Here is a 20,000-nt window from a genome sequence, read left to right on the forward strand (position 1 = left end):
ACTGATGATGATGATGGTTATTAATATTCTGATGATTATTGTTTATGGCATAAACTCTGAACCCGCTCATCTGACACGCGACGCGCTCCCGCCTACTGTGCGCATGCGCATCTGCTGGAGTACGGGAGCCCGTTAGCGTTTCTCCTGAGCCAGCAGCGGTCAACACGGTAGTGATGTCGAACGACCGGTAAGAAACCGAACGAACGGAGCTTTAGTCACGGTCTGTCGGGCAGATGATGAAGATGCTGAAGCAGCGGTGATGCGACATCCGCCTGCTGACCGTCATGCACCGGGAACTGCGTTTAACACTCCCGAAAGCCGCCGTTTCTCCGGTGTTCAGAGCGCGGAGCGGGCGGGCATGAGTGCGGAGAGCCGAGAACCGGGATCCAGCACCGGCACCGGCCAGCTCTCGCGCTCAGGTCAGACTCTTCGATTGATTGATAAACCGATCGGCGACCACTGCGATCGATCAGCGGGAGCGCGGGTCAGGGTTCAGGCGCGCGCCGTCGCCATGGAGACGGAGAGACTCGCGCTTGACCGATCGCTGTGGCGAGACCGGAAGCTCGTTTGTTGATTAAATGTTGAATTCCGGCTGACATGAGGAATGAACGTAAGCATCAAGTGTGTGTGTGTGTGTGTGTGTGTGTGTGTGTGTGTGTGTGTTTTACTGTGTTGATTGTAGATTACAGGATCCTCCAGAAGATCGGGGAGGGCACCTTCTCTGAGGTGCTGAGGGTGCAGAGCCTGAGGGACGGACAACACTACGCCTGCAAGACCATGAAGCAGAGCGTGCACAGGTACAGGATGACGTCACGCCGTGTGTGTGTGTTTGTGTGTGTGTGTGTGTGATCAATGTCATTGATGGATTGTGTTGTGTTGTGTTGTGGTCAGTGTGGAGCAGGCGCACAGTCTGAGGGAGGTGCAGGCCATGAAGCGTCTGAATCCCCATCCCAACATCCTGCAGCTGCACGAGCTCCTGTAGTGAGTGACACACACACACACACACACACCGAGGTACTGAACGCGAGCTGAGCTAACACACAGACACACACACACTCTCTCTGCTCTGCAGTGATGAAGACTCCGGCAGCCTGTCGCTCATCTGCGAACTGATGGACATGAACATCTACCAGCTCATCAAAGGTGTGTGTGTGTGTGTGTGTGTTGCAGGCTGTGATGAACCGTAAGAGTGTGTGTGTGTGTGTGTGTGTGTGACTCTGCTTCTGTTGTCTGCAGGCCGCCAGTATCCTCTATCTGAGAGCAAAGTCAGGCACTACATGTTCCAGCTGTGCCGGTCTCTGGATCACATGCACAGGTCACACACACACATACATACCCACATGCACTAACACACATGCGCACACACACACACATGCGCACACACTCATCACTGTCCTCTATCTGCTCACAGCCACGGGATCTTCCACAGAGACGTGAAGCCGGAGAATATCCTGATCAGAGTAAGCAGACGAGAGTGAGTGTGTGTGTGTGTGTGTGTGTGTGTGATGGGAGCATCTCCTGACTGTGTTGATGATGATGATGGTGTGTGTGTGTAGAGCGAGGTGCTGAAGCTGGCAGATTTCGGCTCCTGCAGGAGCATCTTCTCCAAGCCTCCACACACCGAGTACATCTCCACCCGCTGGTACCGCGCGCCCGAGTGCCTGCTGACCGACGGGCACTACTGCCAGAAGATGGACCTGTGGAGCGCCGGCTGTGTGTTCTACGAGCTGCTCAGGTACGGGTGTGTGCTGGTCTGAGCTCAGAGTGTGTGTGTGTGCGCGCTCTGACCTCTCCTCTCTCCTCCTGCAGTCTGTCTCCGCTGTTCCCGGGCCGGAATGAGCTGGATCAGGTCAACAAGATCCACGATGTTCTGGGGACGCCGGACGCCACACTGCTGCAGAAGTTCAAACAGTGAGATGAACACACACCTCAGACCACACACACACACACACACAGAGATCAGGTGTTCAGGAGTCTCCAGCACTGTGTGTGTGTGTGTGTGCGCAGGTCTCGGGCGATGCGCTTCGACTTCCCTCCTCGTAAGGGCTGTGGGTTCTCTGTGCTGGTCCCGCACTGCTCTGCAGCCGCTCTCTCCCTGCTGCACCTGATGTTGACCTATGACCCCGAGCAGCGCATCAGTGCCCGCGCAGCGCTGCAGCACCCCTGCTTCAGAGACCTGCGGTGAGCAAACACACACCCACCCTGCAGCACCGCGCTTCTGACGAACATCACAACACACACACACACACACACACACACACACACATTCACTCCCTCACACCAAAAATGCACCCCAAACACACACTCACCAAACACACACATGCAGCAAACACACACACACAGCAAACACACACACACATGCCAAACACACACGCAGCAAACACTCTTTTCTCTCATACCACCACAGGAGACTGAGCTTCTGACACACACACACACACACACACACACACACACACACACACACACACACACACACACACACACACACACACACACACACACACACACACACACACACACACACACACACACACACACACAGCGGTCAGCTCCTTCATCTCTCCTGCTGACTATAGCACTGTCCTCTATATCATATTAATCATCATCCCGGCCCTAAAGGACACACACACACCAAACACACTTCAGTAGCGTGTACGATCATCAGCCAGTGTGTGTGTGTGTGTGTGTGTGCTGCAGGATGGCGGAGCGGAAGGCAGTGAGTCTGCGGAGAGCTGTTGGCGAGTCCAGCAGTGTGCCAGTGGCGGTGGATCAGCGGTGGCGTGTGGCACGGCAGGGCCGGAGACAGGTCAGAACACACACACACACACACACACACACACACACACACACACACACACACACACACACACACACACACACACACACACACACCCTCCACTGACCTGCACTGGTGTTTCCTGATCCTCGTTTTCTCTGCAGCACCTGAAGCAGGTGGGTGATCCGCTCAGCAGACGGAACGCTCCTCATTTCCCCCTGGAGCTGCCCAAACTCAATGTAGTGATCCCCACGCCGAAGATCCCGTACCCGCTCTCCAGCCTTCCGGCTCTGAGCGTCTCTCACCGCGGCTCTCTGCCCGCCATCTCTAAAAAGTGCCACTCGCGTCTCAACAAAGTAATCATTTCACACACACACACACACACACACACACACACACAGACCCAGCAGATAACCTGACCACTGTGTCCTGTGTGTGACCTGTGTGTGCTCTCCATCTGCAGAAGCCCAAAGAGGAGCCGCACCGATTAAAGAGCTACTACATGCCTCCACTAGAGCGCAATCCTGAAAACTACTGACCAACACCACCATTACAGACCACTACTGACCAACACCACCATTACAGACCACTACTGACCAACACCACCATTACAGACCACTACTGACCAACACCACCACAACAGACCACTACTGACCGACACCACCACAACAGACCACTACTGACCAACACCACCACAACAGACCACTACTGACCAACACCACCACAACAGACCACTACTGACCAACACCACCACAACAGACCACTACTGACCAACACCACCACAACAGACCACTACTGACCAACACCACCATTACAGACCACTACTGACCAACACCACCACAACAGACCACTACTGACCAACACCACCACAACAGACCACTACTGACCAACACCACCACAACAGACCACTACTGACCAACACCACCACAACAGACCACTACTGACCAACACCACCATTACAGACCACTACTGACCGACACCACCATTACAGACCAACACCACCACTACAGACCACTACTGACCAACACCACCATTACAGACCACTACTGACCGACACCACCACAACAGACCACTACTGACCGACACCACCACAACAGACCACTACTGACCAACACCACCATTACAGACCACTACTGACCAACACCACCATTACAGACCACTACTGACCAACACCACCATTACAGACCACTACTGACCAACACCACCATTACAGACCACTACTGACCAACACCACCATAACAGACCACTACTGACCGACACCACCATTACAGACCACTACTGACCGACACCACCATTACAGACCACTACTGACCAACACCACCATTACAGACCACTACTGACCGACACCACCATTACAGACCACTACTGACCAACACCACCATTACAGACCACTACTGACCGACACCACCATTACAGACCACTACTGACCAACACCACCATTACAGACCACTACTGACCAACACCACCATTACAGACCACTACTGACCAACACCACCATTACAGACCACTACTGACCGACACCACCATTACAGACCACTACTGACCAACACCACCACAACAGACCACTACTGACCAACACCACCATTACAGACCACTACTGACCAACACCACCATTAGACCACTACTGACCAACACCACCATTACAGACCACTACTGACCAACACCACCATTACAGACCACTACTGACCAACACCACCACAACAGACCACTACTGACCAACACCACCATTACAGACCACTACTGACCAACACCACCATTAGACCACTACTGACCAACACCACCATTACAGACCACTACTGACCAACACCACCATTACAGACCACTACTGACCGACACCACCATTACAGACCACTACTGACCAACACCACCATTACAGACCACTACTGACCAACACCACCATTACAGACCACTACTGACCAACACCACCATTACAGACCACTACTGACCGACACCACCATTACAGACCACTACTGACCAACACCACCACAACAGACCACTACTGACCAACACCACCATTACAGACCACTACTGACCGAAACTAGAAATCCAGATGAGTCCAGATGAAAACCTCCAGTCCAGAGGGCCACTGGCGGCCAGTGAAACTCCAGCAGTACAGCTCGTCACACAGCTGGCGTCTGTGGTTTGCTCAGCAACAGACGGATCATGTGAACTGTCCATTTCATGTCATCAGGTGTTTGTGGAAACAGGACGCTGTGAGAGCAGCACAGGCTGATATGTGCAGCGGTTCAGAGTCGCTCCTGTTCACACCAGAGTACTGAACTGCATGAGGATGGATGAAGGTGGACTTTAATTCTGTGTGGTCTGAGCGTCTGCTGGTGTCATCGATCTGCTCAGGGACTCTTCCTGCCAGTGCTCGTGTGTGTGTGTTTTATATTTACAGACCTGACTGGCTCACACAGATCTCCTCTATAATAAGCAGACGAGGGTCATCAGAAGCGCTGGGTTGCTGTCAGGAGTCACTGTGACGCATCACCTTCAATAAAGGCCTTTTACTTCACACATGAACATGCTACGATGAGTGCGCCAGCAATCTGCAGTCATTTACCCCACACACACACACACACACACACACACACACACACACACTCCTGTGAATCAGAGCAGATGATCATTGGTCCTACATTAAACACACGTGCAGCACGTCTGTAGAGCAGAGCAGGAGACCCAGAAGAGAAACTCGGAGGCGGCGTATTAGAGATTATTTTTAATATCAGCTCTATTTTCTGCTTTAGAAATGTCCCGCAGTGAGGACACACTTCACTAGAGTTATGATCGTCTGCTTTCCCCAATAGATCCCTCAATTACACTATTATACATATCATACAGAGCAGATCTTCATCTCAAACCATATTAAAATAAATGCTCATAGATACAAAGTTTAATCAGAATTCTCCACATTAGACCGGTCTGTGAGTCCTCACGCACACACACACACACACACACACACACACACACACACACACACACACACACACGTGTAAAGCCATTCTCTTCTAATAAACTATTAAGTGCAAACAAATGTCCTTTATAAAACTATGATTGCAGCATCCAGCTTTCAGATTCAAGACAGAGGATATTGAAGCCGAGTGCGTCTGGCTCTCCGCGTCCGCTGCCTCCTGTTTGTCTTTTGATCCGTTATAGTAGTTAGAAAAATCTAAAGGTCAGTGCAGGGTCCGTCGGGTCAGATCTGTGTGTGAGGCGAACGTAAAAGCTCAATAAAAGGGCTCTGGGATGGAGCGAGTGTGGATTTCTCCAGCCGGGAGTTCTGCGGTTCCTCCTGGACTCGGTGCTTCCACCTCAGAAGCTTGAAGAACACCGGAGGAAATGATGAGAATAACACAGCGAGACGCGTCTGAGGGAACAGCAACAACAGAAGACGAGCTCGAATAAATACTCTGAGCATCAGCAGAGCTCTTCAACACCAGCTCCAGAACCCTGACCGGAGAACCAGCGCACCAGCGGTCCCTCGCTCCCCCACAGGCCACAGATGTGGAGCCGCACACACTGGACTATACCACTGTCCCGCTGGGGGAGTTCGCCTGCGTCTGAGACGACAACAAACCCTGGAGGAGGAGAAGAAGAGCGGAGTTACAGACCCAGAGGACTACATCTGACACACACACACACACACACACACACACACACACACACACACACACACACACACACACACACACACACACACACACACACACACACACACACACACACACACACACACACGTTAATCCTGCATCCCACAACTAAACACAAGCTGGTGTGTGTGTGTGTGACGGTCACAGGTCTGTGTGGGGTTTTCTTTGTGTTGATGTTCAGATGTAAATCAGAGCAGTGTGTGTGCGCGTGTGTGTGCGTGTCCTTGCTGCAGCACCATGACCTACAGTATCAGGCCATTATGTAGTGGACAGAGGATGTATTGACGACTAGCCCAGGCATCAGTGTCCAATGGGTAGTGGGGCTGATCAGGGCAGCGTCCCGCTACACACTGCAGAGGGGTTCTCTGAGCCCGGCGGTGACCGACTCAGCGCTACACATCTAGACCTGTGTGTTTGAGCTTATGTACGCATGCGTGTTTGTGAATGTTTGGGTTGTGTCAGAACCACTGCAAAACATCTGTGTCTGTAAAGCCTCTCAGAACATCTGGAGAACATCTGGAGAACTAGGCCTGGGCTGATAACCGTGTTCAAGGTGTGCTGCGGTTTGGAAAAGTGGAGGTTTTAAAGGGTCATGATGTTCTGCAGCGCTCCTGAGCTATGAGGAGGAATGTTCTGTGTTTAGTGTTGTGTTTAGGACAGCAGTGTCTCCAGCAGGAAGATCTCCAAACTGGAGAAACCCGTGTGTTTGATCCTGATGAAGACAGCAGAGGCCATGAGTGATGTGAGGTGTTCACCGCTCCACAACACTGCACACGTCCCACATTTACAGACATTAACAAGAGCATGTGTGAGAGCAGCGAGCACAATACTGTCATTTACATGCAGGATCATCACACCGTCAGTCTCAGACCGGCCCATGCCGAGTCAGAACATCTGCATCTGCAGGACTGGACAGGACGCAGGGTTCCTCATCCTCTATGGACACCGGACTGGAGGACTTGTTAAAACACGGTGTATAATCAGGCGTGTTTGTTCTGAATATGCACATGTAGAGCCGTGAGCGTCCTCCACTGAGTCCACTGACGCTTCACATCACAGCAGAGATGAAGGAGGAGTGAATCCAGGACTGCTGATATACAAACACAGCTTCTCACATACAGATCAGGAGTTTTGATTTAGATGCACCATTTCACACACACACACACACACACACACACACACACACACACACACACACACAGCTGGTCATGCGGGGGGGCTGTGCAGTTGACCGGTCCAGCATCACAGTGAGGATGTGCAGAACTCTCGGGTTAACAGCGCAGGGCGAGCGCTCCTCATCTGCATCTGCTGGAGCTTTACTGAACACGTCTTTAATTATTGATTAGATGAAGACTATACAGGGTTATTTTACCCTTGATTATTAATGCTGAAGATACACTGGGCCGCTTCGGAAATGATGCCGTAAAGGGTCCAACAGGTCAGACGCGGGGTAACTAATCAGGGCGATGGGTTACAGACACAACAGCGCTCAGTATCATCAGCATTATAGACGGGCCAGAACCGGCTCTGCTGTACTGATCTGTGCTTCAGTATCTGTTATGCAGATTCACTCAGTCATCTGATCAGTCATCAGCATCGGTTGATCTGGACCGGCTCTGCACACCTCCAGCTGTGCCCGTGTGTGTCCACACATGAGAGGATATGAGAGGACGCTCAGAGGTTCATCAATGATGCAGGTATAGAGCGTCATGATGGGATGTGTTTGATCAGGGTTATTTAATGCGGCAGGGTTCGGCATTTGGATCGGCGGGTCTGCTCCCAGTGTCTCGCTCATTACACTAAACTCCGTTACAGATACTCTATCCAGCAGCGTGCAGAGCCAGCGCCATCACAACACTGCGTGAACATGCTCTCCACAGTAAGTCACGGAGTATTACGATAGAGATTATTGTGACGGTGGCACACGCTGACACCATCATCAACGGCACATCTCTACTGGCTTAATTACTTCTCGTCTGACGATCTTTACATTGTTTTGTATACGCTGCTAAGCAACACAAGGCACTGAATGGCGACGTAGTGCACATGGTCGAGCATCAATTCGGTCATGGCATGTCGTGGTGCATCCAGTGTGATACCCAATTCAACACCAGCACTTCCCACACAGAAGACTTTAGCTGAGCGGCCCGGTTCTGTGTGCGTGAGAATACTCTGACACAGACCGGCGTGCTCATGTAAAAGGTGTTCAATGCTAAACATCTTTGTTTTAATTGTCTGTTAAATAAGAATAAGAAGTCACTCTGTTGCTGAGGGCCATTTAATCAAATAAAGGACGGTGTTACTTTCTGGACAGAAGGAAATTTAATCGGAGGCATTCCCATGTTGACCTCTTCTTTAAAAAGCCCAGAGAGAGGAAGTGCTGTGATGAACAGAGTCCGCTTTGCACACTTCTGTCTTTATTTACATTCTCATACTGTCCACACGGGGGCAGTAGTGTGCAATCTGTGCTATAGATTATGCAAATATAATCAATTTTGATCAAATTATTCTTAAAAGTCACATTATTGTGTGTGCTGTGGAGAAAAGGATCAATAACTCCTCATCACTGCTGCCCTGTGTGACAGATACTGGAAACTGGATCAAACTTTCATCAAGAAGCTGTGCGTGACACGGACCTTCACACACTGAACCTTCAGCGCTTCTTCAGTTAACGGTGTTCTGCTCTCATGTTCTGCTCTCAGCTGTTTCCACCGTCTGCTGATGGTAAATGAATAACTGAAGTCACCTTTAATTAGTATTTTGCACTTTAAAAATATTTTTTTGTTTATTCAATTAAAATGTTTTTCAGGATCTTAATATTTGTTCTTTAATTATTTTTATATATTCTGATGTAAAAGGTTGACATTTATGCACACAATCATTAATAAACTGGTCGTTTATTTCCATTCTCGCTGTTGCTGTCGTCTGTTCTCAGTTTGATCCGGCCGTTCAGACGTTCTGCTCAACCAAACAGGTGAAAGTGAAGTGCTCATCATTTGTGCTGATGTCGGATTGGTATCGGTATCGGTTTGTACTGAAGGCTGCAATATCGGTATCGTATCGGAAGCTAAAATGTTGTATCGGGACATCCCTAACTCAAAATGTACCTGTCGGGCTCGGGCTCTATCGGGCCAAACTTTCATAGCCCGATTACAGCTCTAGAGTCACACACCAGAGAAGATCACACACTATACACCTGAACGCTTTCATCCACCAGCACCAGCGTGTGTGTGTGTGTGCGTGTGTGTGCGTGTGTGTGTGCGTGTGTGTGCGTGTGTGTGCATGTGTGCGTGTGTGTGCATGTGTGTGTGTGTGTGTGTGTGTGTGCGCGTGTGTGTACTCTGGACGTGTTCATGTTTCCTCAGACACACTCACCACTTTCCCGGGTCGGGCCCATGTGCAGATGAAGCCCTCTTGGCAGGCGGTGACGATGCAGTCCTCCAGGAAGATGAGCACGGTCAGCCGCTCGTGGGCGATCTTCTTGCAGACCAGCGGCTCCAGCAGCGGCACGTCCTCCATGCGGGGGCACAGCGGGGTGCCCAGGGTCTTGGCAGGGTCCGTTTTGGTTTTGGTGAGCAGGTTGAGCTTGTCGCTGCTCTTGCTGCTGATGTGGCCCATGCTGTGGTTGCGCTTGTGGTCTTTGTCGGGGTGCCGCTCCTTGCGCTCGTGCAGAGACAGCGTGGCGAACTTACTGACGCCGGCGGCCGCGGGGTTCTCGCTGCTCCTGCTGTTGGCGGCGCCGGCGGCCGAGTGCGGGAGACTGTTGGAGCGGGGCAGCGGTGCGGGTAGAGCGTTCCCCGGCGTGTTGGTGCTACTGCCACTGCCGTTAGCGCTGTTAGCTGTGTTGGCGATGAGCGTGCTGCTGCTGGCGGCCGGCGCCGCGCTGGCGTTCATCACGTTGGTGTGTGTCCGTGTGCGGGACAGCGGCAGGTGTGGGAACAGGATGTCCTCCGTCAGATCCCACAGGCACAGCTGCGTGTCCTGCCCCACCGAGCCGAAGCGGTAGGTCACGCTGAGCGGCCGGCTGTCCGTGGAGTTGCGCTTGGACAGGCGGGACTGTGTGCTGTTAGCGCGCTCGCGGCCGCACTGCAGCTGCTCCTGGAAGTCCTCGTCGCTGCCGCTGAACTCCATGGGCTCGCTCTCCTCCACGCTGGTGGTGTAGTGATCGAACGCCACCACGCTCACCCACGACTTGTGGCCGTGCCCGCGCGCGATCACCCGGCAGTCCGCGAACGACCACACCGTCACCAGGTCGTCCTCGCCGCCCGCCACGATGTACTTCCCGTCAGGGCTCCAGCACACGCACAGCAGCCCGCCGAAGTAGCTCTTCATGGTGCCGTGCAGCTCCACCGCGTCGAAGTTGAAGACGCGCAGGAAGCCGTCCTGACTGACCACCGCCAGGAACTTCCCGTCCGGAGAGAAGGCAAACTCGTTGAGCGCGCCGTCCCCCACCGTCCACTTCAGCAGCGGGTTGCGGGTGGATTTGCTCTTGCAGGTGTGCACGGCGTAGCTCTCGCCCTGCTTCAGCAGCTGGTAGTGCGGCGCGGTGGTGCCGCAGGTGTGCTCCACGTTGTACAGGTACATGCTGCCGCTGGAGTGAGCCACCAGGAACAGACTCTCGGAGCCCGGAACCCACCGCACACAGGTGACCCGCGACTTATCAATCAGCCTCTGTGGAGCGCACACACACACACACACACACACACACACACACACACACACACACACACACACACACACACACACACACACACACACACACACACACACACACACACACACACACGTTACACACAGGGAGGATCTCCAGACAGTTCATCATACAGAAAGACTGAAATGATCAGCAGGGGTGTAAAATCACTAGCTACAAACACTCAGACTGCAGTAATGGAGTAGTTTATCTCAGGAATTGTCATGTACTCAGTAGTTGTATAGATGTGTACTTATCTTTTCCCTTGAGCACATGTTTACTGCAGGATCTGTGCTGTTTCTCCACTACTGTCCTTCATCCTGCGGTCACTACTGTATTATTCCCTGTCTATGCAGGACCGGCGCGTCCATAGACGCGACCTAGGCGGCTGCCTAGGGCGGCAGAATAGAGAGGGCGGCGTCCGCGACACCTCCCTCACCACCCGCGTCCTCAGTTATATCCACACCAAGAAGATGTCCAAAAACTTGACACACACTGAACTAGGGCTGGGCGATTTAGCAAAAAATCAATTAGGTTTTTTATAAAGTTTGACTGATTCACGATTTCGATTTTTTTAAGTGTTACACTAGTCTTCTCAAAACATTACAGCAACATGACTGAAGTAACACTCTCTTTAAAGTAACTTGAAAACCCATCTGGTTAAGGAAATCGCCATGTCATACAAAAATCAGTCAAGGTGTAAATAAATATAAAACAAATTCACGAGTTAATAGCGTTACTGAAGATTTGAATAAGAAATATTTGTGTAAATATTGCAGTTGCGGGAATACAGAGGTATGTTTTTCAAGTTTTGCTGAGTCTAGGACAGATTGTCTGTCAGCTCGGCTTTGGCTTTGTCTTCTGGTTGAACGTCAGGTTGTAAAGCTGCTGCCTTTTCTTAAACAGAGACAGTGGAGGAAAAGCACTGAACATGGAAACTGTAAAGCCTAATTTAACCCAGTGTGTGAAGTTGTGGACGAATAGCAGGAGTAAATACAAGCACCAGATGTGTGTCTAATATAAAACAATATATTTACTCTATTTTACTTTTTCCCCTTTTAAATATCGATCATGTGATGCGCTTTGCTCCACTCTCTGTGTTATGCTGGCTGATCTGTCTGGTTTTCAGCTAGGTCCGCTAAATGACGTCATGGGGGCGGCTACTTTCATTATCACTGCTGCAGTCCCTCACCTCTGCCTGTGTTCAAACCCAAAGATCGGTGCGGTTTCTCACATGGCAGGCTTTTACATCCTTCATACATGTTGAGATCGAGTTTATCGACTTGATGAGGGAATATCTTGACAATCCACACAGACGTGCAACAAGTAAAATCCTACATGACTTCACGCTTTAACAGGCAGTCAAGCAGGTCGCACACCAGAAGCGATGCGACACGGTGCGGACATGAGTTTAAACTATCACACACCAGACGCGCACATTCACATGATATTTAACATGAAATAATCAGATGGCGCTCTGCGGCGCGGCTGAAATATGAACTGCTTTGTGAATGGTGGCTGGGCGGCGTCGGTGTGTGTATAGAAACCGGTTTAGAATTCTATAATCCATGGCGTGGTGCTGTGCGGCGCCGAGAGGCGCTTCTGGTGTGCTTCCTGCTTCATACAGAGAGTGAACCCAAGCGCATTGGTGCCATCATAATGTATTAAATATATATATATTTTAACAATCACGATTTCTTGATTTGATTCAAAATTAAATTGTCTTAAAACGTGAATTCGAATTAATGAAAAAAATAAATAAAAAAATTCGCCCAGCCCTACACTGACCCAGAGACTGTTCAGAGGATGTCACTGATGAGAAGATGGCGGATGTTTACTGTCAGATTAATGTTGTACACCAACACCATAGAGACGTCGCAGTTTGTTTGGAAATGAAAATCAGGTTGACGTCAGAATTCAACGTCAGGCCGATGCCAATGTGCAACCTAAAATCAACCAAATATCAACGTCTAATGATGCTACAGCTTGACGATGTGTTGATGTTAGCACTATGACGTCTATCAGATGTTGGATTTTGGTTGCCATACCTGATGAATAAATGTCAGTGTTCGACGTCAGCATGACGCTGGTTTAAGATGTCGGATTTTGGTCACTTTCTAACAACCTAAAATCAACCAAATATCAACATCATTACTGGACATCAAAATAACGTTATCCTCAGACTCTGACTGAACATTGTTCACCTGACATCACAGCCTAAATCTAGCCCAATATTACCGTCTTATGCTGTCGTGTGTGTGCTGGACATCACTAGATGCACTACAGAATGTGAAGTTTACACACACATCCTCAAATGACATGTAAACGCCTCGCCTCCATACAGCGTAATGCTCTCTACTCAATACTCCTGTGCACTTTTGAAAGCTCTACTGTTTACTCTGGGTAATATTCACAGCAGATGCTGTTTCTCTACTGCACTACACTTCTAGGCGAGTTCTGCTGTTGTTAGTGGAGTATGAGGTTACTGTACTCCATCCACCACTGGAAATCAGTGTGTTGACTGTTCTTCTAAGACAGAGGTGTCTAAACTCGGTCCTGGAGGGCCGGCGTCCTGCAAAATTTAGTTCCGACCCCAATCAGACACACCTGAGCTAGCTGATCCAGCTCTAACTGGGCCTTCTAGAAACATCAGGGAATCAGCAGATCAAGCACACCAGCACATCCTCACGAGAGCATTAGAAAACCACAGAAGATCTCCGCTAATAACTCGCTGTGAAATGTGTTTTACAACATCCTCGTTTAGACAGACGCCGTCAAACACTCAGCCCAAATGCTCAGAGGAAGCTAAAAACATCCTGACTCTCCGTATCGGCTACATGACACTTCATCATTTCAGGATGTGCAGATTATTCTGTGATCTGTAGGAAAGTGTTCAGTGTTTCAGCACAGATGAGCCAGTAATACAATATAGCTGATATTTCAGTGCTCAGCAGATATCCTCTCATTAAACTCTACAGTTAACATTTTACATTAAAAGGCTGCTCCAGAATGTAATGTTTAGGCTTGGTTGTGTTTATAAGATGTAAAGCAGTGTGTGCTCATGCTTCACTTGAAGGAATCGAGGAGGCGTCTGAACTGGAGCTGTAGTCAGGCTGTAAAAGTTAGGCCCAATAGAGCCCGAACCCGACAAGTACATATTGAAGGACAGCTTTAAAAAAGCCCGAACCCATTATCCAAATGTGCACATGCACAGCTCTCTTGCCTTTTTTCATCAATGAGTCCTTATATGCGTTAACAATACTTATTTAGAACACAGCCTACAGGCCAAGACAGAACAAAACACATGAAGTGAGTCCTCTGTAACATCTCAGCACTCTGAACAGGCCTGGGTGCATACATGTAGCCTTTAAACTGGCCAACGCATTAATAAAAATAACTCTTTCATCGCAAATTAATTAAAATAAACTCTACATGATGACGGGTATTAGGCAATCATGTAATGAAGATAAAGTGTGGGATTTGTTTTGCCACTTCTCTTCACAGTAAGGCGATGGTGAAGCTGAATATTGAGAGTAACGCAGCGTTAGCCTGTACACTCTGACTACATGAGGATTTTATGGTTTAATTTTAATATTTAGTTATAATTTGAAATTCTTCACTCATCAAGATTAGTCTCTGAGGAACATTACTGAATCCACTGTAGCTGGCTTTAGTGCAGTCCAGCTCTGAACACTCGCTCACTGCTGCTGCTCTGGCCGGGATGCTCTACTGATCACTCGCTCACTGCTGCTGCTCTGGCCGGGATGCTCTACTGAACACTTGCTCACTGCTGCTGCTCTGGCCGGGATGCTCTAATGATCACTCGCTCACTGCTGCTGCTCTGGCCGGGATGCTCTACTGAACACTCGCTCACTGCTGCTGCTCTGGCCGGGATGCTCTACTGATCACTCGCTCACTGCTGCCGCTGGCCGGGATGCTCTACTGAACACTCGCTCACTGCTGCTGCTCTGGCTGGGATGCTCTACTGAACACTCGCTCACTGCTGCTGCTCTGGCTGGGATGCTCTACTGATCACTCGCTCACTGCTGCCGCTGGCCGGGATGCTCTACTGATCACTCGCTCACTGCTGCTGCTCTGGCTGGGATGCTCTACTGATCACTCGCTCACTGCTGCCGCTGGCCGGGATGCTCTACTGAACACTCGCTCACTGCTGCTGCTCTGGCTGGGATGCTCTACTGAACACTCGCTCACTGCTGCTGCCGCTGGCCGCGATGCTCTACTGAACACTCGCTCACTGCTGCTGCTCTGGCCGGGATGCTCTACTGAACACTCGCTCACTGCTGCTGCTCTGGCCGGGATGCTCTATTGATCACTCGCTCACTGCTGCTGCCGCTGGCCGGGATGCTCTACTGAACACTCGCTCACTGCTGCTGCTCTGGCCGGGATGCTCTATTGATCACTCGCTCACTGCTGCTGCCGCTGGCCGGGATGCTCTACTGAACACTCGCTCACTGCTGCTGCTCTGGCCGGGATGCTCTACTGATCTGGCTGATTCAGCATGTTTTGGGGAGGACTGTTTGTTCATCTTCTGTCAGCTCGCTGTACATCACTGTTTAACGCTCTACCGTAATATGCAGTGTATGAGCGACCGCTGAAATACCCTACCGGCTAGAATGACTGTTCTTATTGAACTAGCGGCCGGCCTGACCGCAGTCAACACTCGCTCTGTTGGACTTCTCTGTCATCATCTGTTTCACCTGGATGGAGTTTAATGTTGTAACAAGCGATTTGATTACTCTATTCACACTAATCGAAATGCATCACATGACTGATTATTTACTGTGCAAGCCCGGCCCAACCCGGTCTACACTGACAGAAATGAAGTGGGGTTTGGGCACAGATCTTCAGCTCTAGACTCAGTATCATTGTTAGGTCGAGCTGCAAACAATGCAGGGATTAACCTGGACCTGCTATGACCGGCTGCTGCAACGTCCCGCAGCTGCTTTCCTCCGTTCATGAGCGACTCGACGGCTTTGAGCACCCTGATCCCTGACGAAAGGGTGTTTATGCTGAATTTACACATTCCCTCATCGCCACGTCGTTAAATTCACACTTTCCCATCTCTGCTTACATCAACAACGGCGTGATGACGTGATGTAGCCCACCTACCATAATAATCTGATAAATCCCGGAGACGGTCATTCCTCCCCTGTTCCACACACACTGAATTAATCAACCATGAGACGTTTAACGGTGGACCCCTGTGCTTTCCTGTCGTCATTAAACACAGCACACACTGATGATCCCGTCGCCATCATGTGCATCTGCACTCGACTGCAGACCCTGCTGCGGTCATCCTCACTCCTGTACTGATGATGACCAGAGAACACTCTACAGTGGGTGTCACCAGCCCCCGGTGCCCTGCAGGGTTCAGCTCCAACTCAACACCTCACACACACCTGCCTGAGTCCTACAAGAGTACCGAGTAAATGATGCAGCGCTGCGTGATGACCAGCATTAATGAGCAGCGGGGTGTGTGTGCGTGTGTGTGTGTGTGTGCGTCACCTCCTCATTGAAGAGTTTGCTGGTCTCCTTCTTGATGGGGTCGATGAGCTGCACCTGTCCCGCAGAGAAGCCCACCAGCAGACACACACTCTCCGCCGTCGCCGTCAGGTGGTTGAAGTCGTGGCAGGTGGGCTGCGTCCCCTTATAGATGCGCTTATCAATGGGTTTACTGAGGTCTGCGGCCTGCACACACACACACACACACACAGTCAACAACACACACACAATACACACAGATACACTCACACACATACACAGCACAGCTCTATCACTCACACTCAGTCAACAACACACACACACACACACACACACACACACACACACACACACACACACACACTGAACTCACTATTTCACGATCAACACACTCTTGTCAAAAACACTCACGCGCACGCGCGGACCCAACTGTTGACACGCAGAGCAGTGTGTTTGTTTATGTGTGTGTGCGCGGCAGTGTGTGTAGTCTGAGTGTGTACCGGTGTGTATGTAAAGCCTGTGTGTGTCAGTGTGTGTGTAGAGTGTGTTTGTGTGTGACAGTGTGTGTTTTGGAGTGTGTGTGTGTCGCCGTCAGCAGTGCTGTACAGTAACACTCTCAGTGTTTACAGTGACATATGCGCGCGCGTGTGTGTGTGTGTGTGTGTGTGTGTGTGTGTGTGTGTGTGTGTGTGTGTGTGTGTGTGTGTGTGTTCCGTCACCTTCCGCACGCCTTTATAGATGTAGAAGTAGAGTTCTCGGCCCACATTGAAGCAGATGCGCTCCCCGTTACCGGACTGGTCGTTGACGTTGACGAACGACACTCTGACAGGGTTGGAGCCCTGCGAGTTGAACGGAACCCGGTTCGGTCTGCTGTACTCGGAGTGCGACAGGAGTTTATAAGCGCCTTCCCGCGTGCTGAACTGACTCTTGATCTCGTTCATCTCCTTCCCTCCTCCCTCCGCCGCCATCTTTGACATTTACGTTCATCCTTCCGCAGGCCGGATGTGACGCGACGCGCATGCGAGAAAACACGGCGCGCCTGAGGGTCGCTTCCGGTCGCGCAATTCTGTGTGAGGGGAAACCGCGGGAAATCTGCAGCGCGGGGATATAGTCTCATTCCTGCCCAAGCACAGCCCGTTCCCGGTGTCCCTCATTATGCAGATTAATCTGTTCATTAACGAGTGAAGATCATTACAGTGAACACACACACACACACACACTGCAGTGAAGATCATAACAGTGAACACACACACACACACACACACACTGCAGTGAAGATCATAACAGTGAACACACACACACACACACACACACTGCAGTGAAGATCATTACAGTGAACACACACACACACACACACTGCAGTGAAGATCATTACAGTGAACACACTAAACCCAGAGTACAGCTCCAGTCGGCTTCAGGGAGATTCAGGGCACTACTTTCATCAGAAACACACACACACACACACTCTCACACACACACACACACACACACACACACACACACACACACACACACACACTCTCACACACACACTCACACACACACACACACACACACACGCCGGGTGGCCGGTGATTGGCTGCTGCAGTATAAAGGCAGGTGTGCTCAGTCAGATGGGAGTGTGTGTGTGTGAGTTGATCGATCAGGTTGACTGGAGCTGATCAGGTATGGCTGAGCTGATCAATAGCGGTGCCCAGGCGGATGTGGTCTGCAGACTGGCCTTCACTTACATGGTGAGATTCAGGCCAACATCCGCCTTCATTACTGAAGCACTTCCGTTTCTGACTGCAGCTGTCAATCTGCAACACACACACCTACGCACAAACTGATACACACACGTGTAACCCCGCCGGTCCTACACCACCCAACCCGCTCCGAGCTGGGATCGAACCAGCGACCTACCGCATGGGAGTCGGTTGCTTTAACTAGGAGTCGGACCACGACCTCCAGCGTCTGTCTCACCTGCACAGCACTTCACTAGCTGACCTCCGTCACACACACACACACACATCCACATGCTTCTGTGTGTGTGTCTGTTTACTCTTGACGTGTGTGTGTGTGTGTGGCAGGAGATGTGTAAAGTGGACTCCAGTTCAGACTCTGAGTCAGAGAACCGCAGATGGTCTGACGTCAGCAGCAGTAAGGTATATCTGATGATGATGATGATGAAGCACAAACACACACACTCACACACACACACACACACACACACACACACACTCTCTCTCTCTCTTCTCTTGTGTCAGGGCTGTGAGAGCAGCACTCCAGAGAACAGAGGAGCTCGGAGGAGACTGCAGCGCATCAGCGGACCCAACTACCAGCAGGTCAACACACACACACACACACACACACACACACACACACACACACACACAGCTCTTCTCTTCTCGAGTTCTGATCTTCACCTCCATCACTGCAGCAGATGAACACGGTCCGCTCATGCTAACCCACACTAGCATCATTACCTGAACACATGTACACACTCAGGGTCCGGCTGGTCAGGTGTGTGTGTGTGTGTGTGTGTGTGTGTGTGTGTGTGTGTGTGTGTGTGTGTGCTTAGCTGTGGGTTCAGCATCTGCTTGAGTCTCCGCAATAAAGCTCCAGCAAACCCGTCCTGACGCTGCCCGGCGCTCCTCTGTCCGGGCCCGCTTCAGTTCCGCAGGACTCTGAGGACGCGTGTGTCAGTCGCTCTCTGCAGAGCATCTCCATCAGGTCGAGGTCAGGACTGTGTCTGGGCCACTCCGGGTGTGTGTTCCCCTGTTGAAGCGGTTCTGCTGGATCTCCTGCCTCTGCTGAGCTGCTGGACTGACGCTGTACGGTTCCTGCTGAACGCCGAGTTCCTCTATCCAGCACTGACAGCGACGCGTCCGGACCCTGCGGCGGCAAACAGACCCAAACCCCAACAGCCCTCCAGCATACCTCACAGCCGGGCCGAGCTTCCAGGCCCATAGCCCGGGGGGTTCAGGATGCTCGATAGACCCACCCTCCCTCTGACGGTCCATCATGGGGCCATTCCTGACAGAACAAACTCTGAGCACACCGAGCAGCAGCAGACTAATGTAAACAGAGCAACTCTGGTGGAGGACCGGCCCGGCCCGGCTTACACTCCTGATGATCATCTACAACTGGTGCAGCAGATCCCCAGTGCTGATGATGAGGATGAGGATGATGATGATGGTGATCAGTGTTTCAGGGAAGTGTTCATCCTGTTTCTGCAGTTCTGATCTCTACATTATGAACAGTGGATGGCCAGTGCAGAGCCGCCGCGGTGCAGGTGATCGTGGGTTATTGTGTGGATGTGTGCTGCTAGTGTGAGCAGACGGGGTTTATCTGTCAGTGTCAATTCAAACACTTCACAAAGGACGTGTGCGCGCGC

General features: G+C 51.0%; 4 protein-coding genes and 1 long non-coding RNA gene across 8 annotated transcripts in view; 3 read left to right on the forward strand and 2 right to left on the reverse strand.

The window, feature by feature from the left end:
* Positions 1–107, reverse strand: part of zgc:153813 — a 29,583-nt gene extending 29,476 nt beyond the window's left edge. For 2 of the 3 annotated variants that reach the window (XM_073927533.1, XM_073927534.1), the window contains exon 1: positions 1–107. This exon is cut by the window's left edge and continues 60 nt beyond it. The gene's annotated coding sequence lies outside the window, so the exon portion shown is untranslated. 3 annotated transcript variants of the gene reach the window in all.
* Positions 108–123: 16 nt separating this feature from the next.
* mok (MOK protein kinase) lies at positions 124–5,298 on the forward strand. Of its 2 annotated transcripts, none has more exons than XM_073927909.1 (12): positions 124–610; positions 683–797; positions 892–981; positions 1,073–1,143; positions 1,237–1,315; positions 1,412–1,460; positions 1,557–1,735; positions 1,810–1,911; positions 2,008–2,181; positions 2,698–2,806; positions 2,941–3,132; positions 3,240–5,298. In XM_073927909.1, exons 1-12 carry the CDS (start codon positions 598–600, stop codon positions 3,312–3,314), a joined length of 1,248 nt encoding a protein of 415 aa, XP_073784010.1. In that variant the 5' UTR covers positions 124–597; the 3' UTR covers positions 3,315–5,298. The 2 variants fall into 2 exon arrangements, with proteins under 2 accessions (XP_073784010.1, XP_073784009.1); XM_073927908.1 differs by having other exon boundaries at positions 124–419.
* Positions 5,299–5,486: 188 nt separating this feature from the next.
* On the reverse strand, positions 5,487–17,624 carry wdr20a (WD repeat domain 20a). Its single transcript, XM_021467251.3, has 4 exons — positions 17,344–17,624; positions 16,649–16,831; positions 9,808–11,103; positions 5,487–6,360 (listed from the first exon to the last, which is right to left on the reverse strand). Exons 1-4 carry the CDS (start codon positions 17,599–17,601, stop codon positions 6,307–6,309), a joined length of 1,791 nt encoding a protein of 596 aa, XP_021322926.1. The 5' UTR covers positions 17,602–17,624; the 3' UTR covers positions 5,487–6,306.
* On the forward strand, positions 7,735–9,338 carry LOC141378481 (uncharacterized). The gene is made up of 2 exons (XR_012393125.1): positions 7,735–8,129; positions 8,248–9,338. It is a non-coding gene; the product is annotated as an uncharacterized lncRNA (long non-coding RNA).
* Positions 17,625–18,240: 616 nt separating the features above from the next.
* The window catches only part of LOC137488162 (uncharacterized), a 2,462-nt gene continuing 702 nt past the window's right edge, over positions 18,241–20,000 (forward strand). The window contains exons 1-3 of the mRNA XM_073927934.1: positions 18,241–18,357; positions 18,694–18,768; positions 18,871–18,948. Of these exons, the coding sequence (XP_073784035.1) occupies positions 18,292–18,357; positions 18,694–18,768; positions 18,871–18,948 (219 nt within the window). The 5' untranslated portion in view covers positions 18,241–18,291. The remainder of the gene's footprint in view (positions 18,358–18,693; positions 18,769–18,870; positions 18,949–20,000) is intronic.

The sequence above is a fragment of the Danio rerio genome, chromosome 17 (assembly GCF_049306965.1).
Source record: "Danio rerio strain Tuebingen ecotype United States chromosome 17, GRCz12tu, whole genome shotgun sequence".
NCBI classification, from domain to species: domain Eukaryota; kingdom Metazoa; phylum Chordata; class Actinopteri; order Cypriniformes; family Danionidae; genus Danio; species Danio rerio.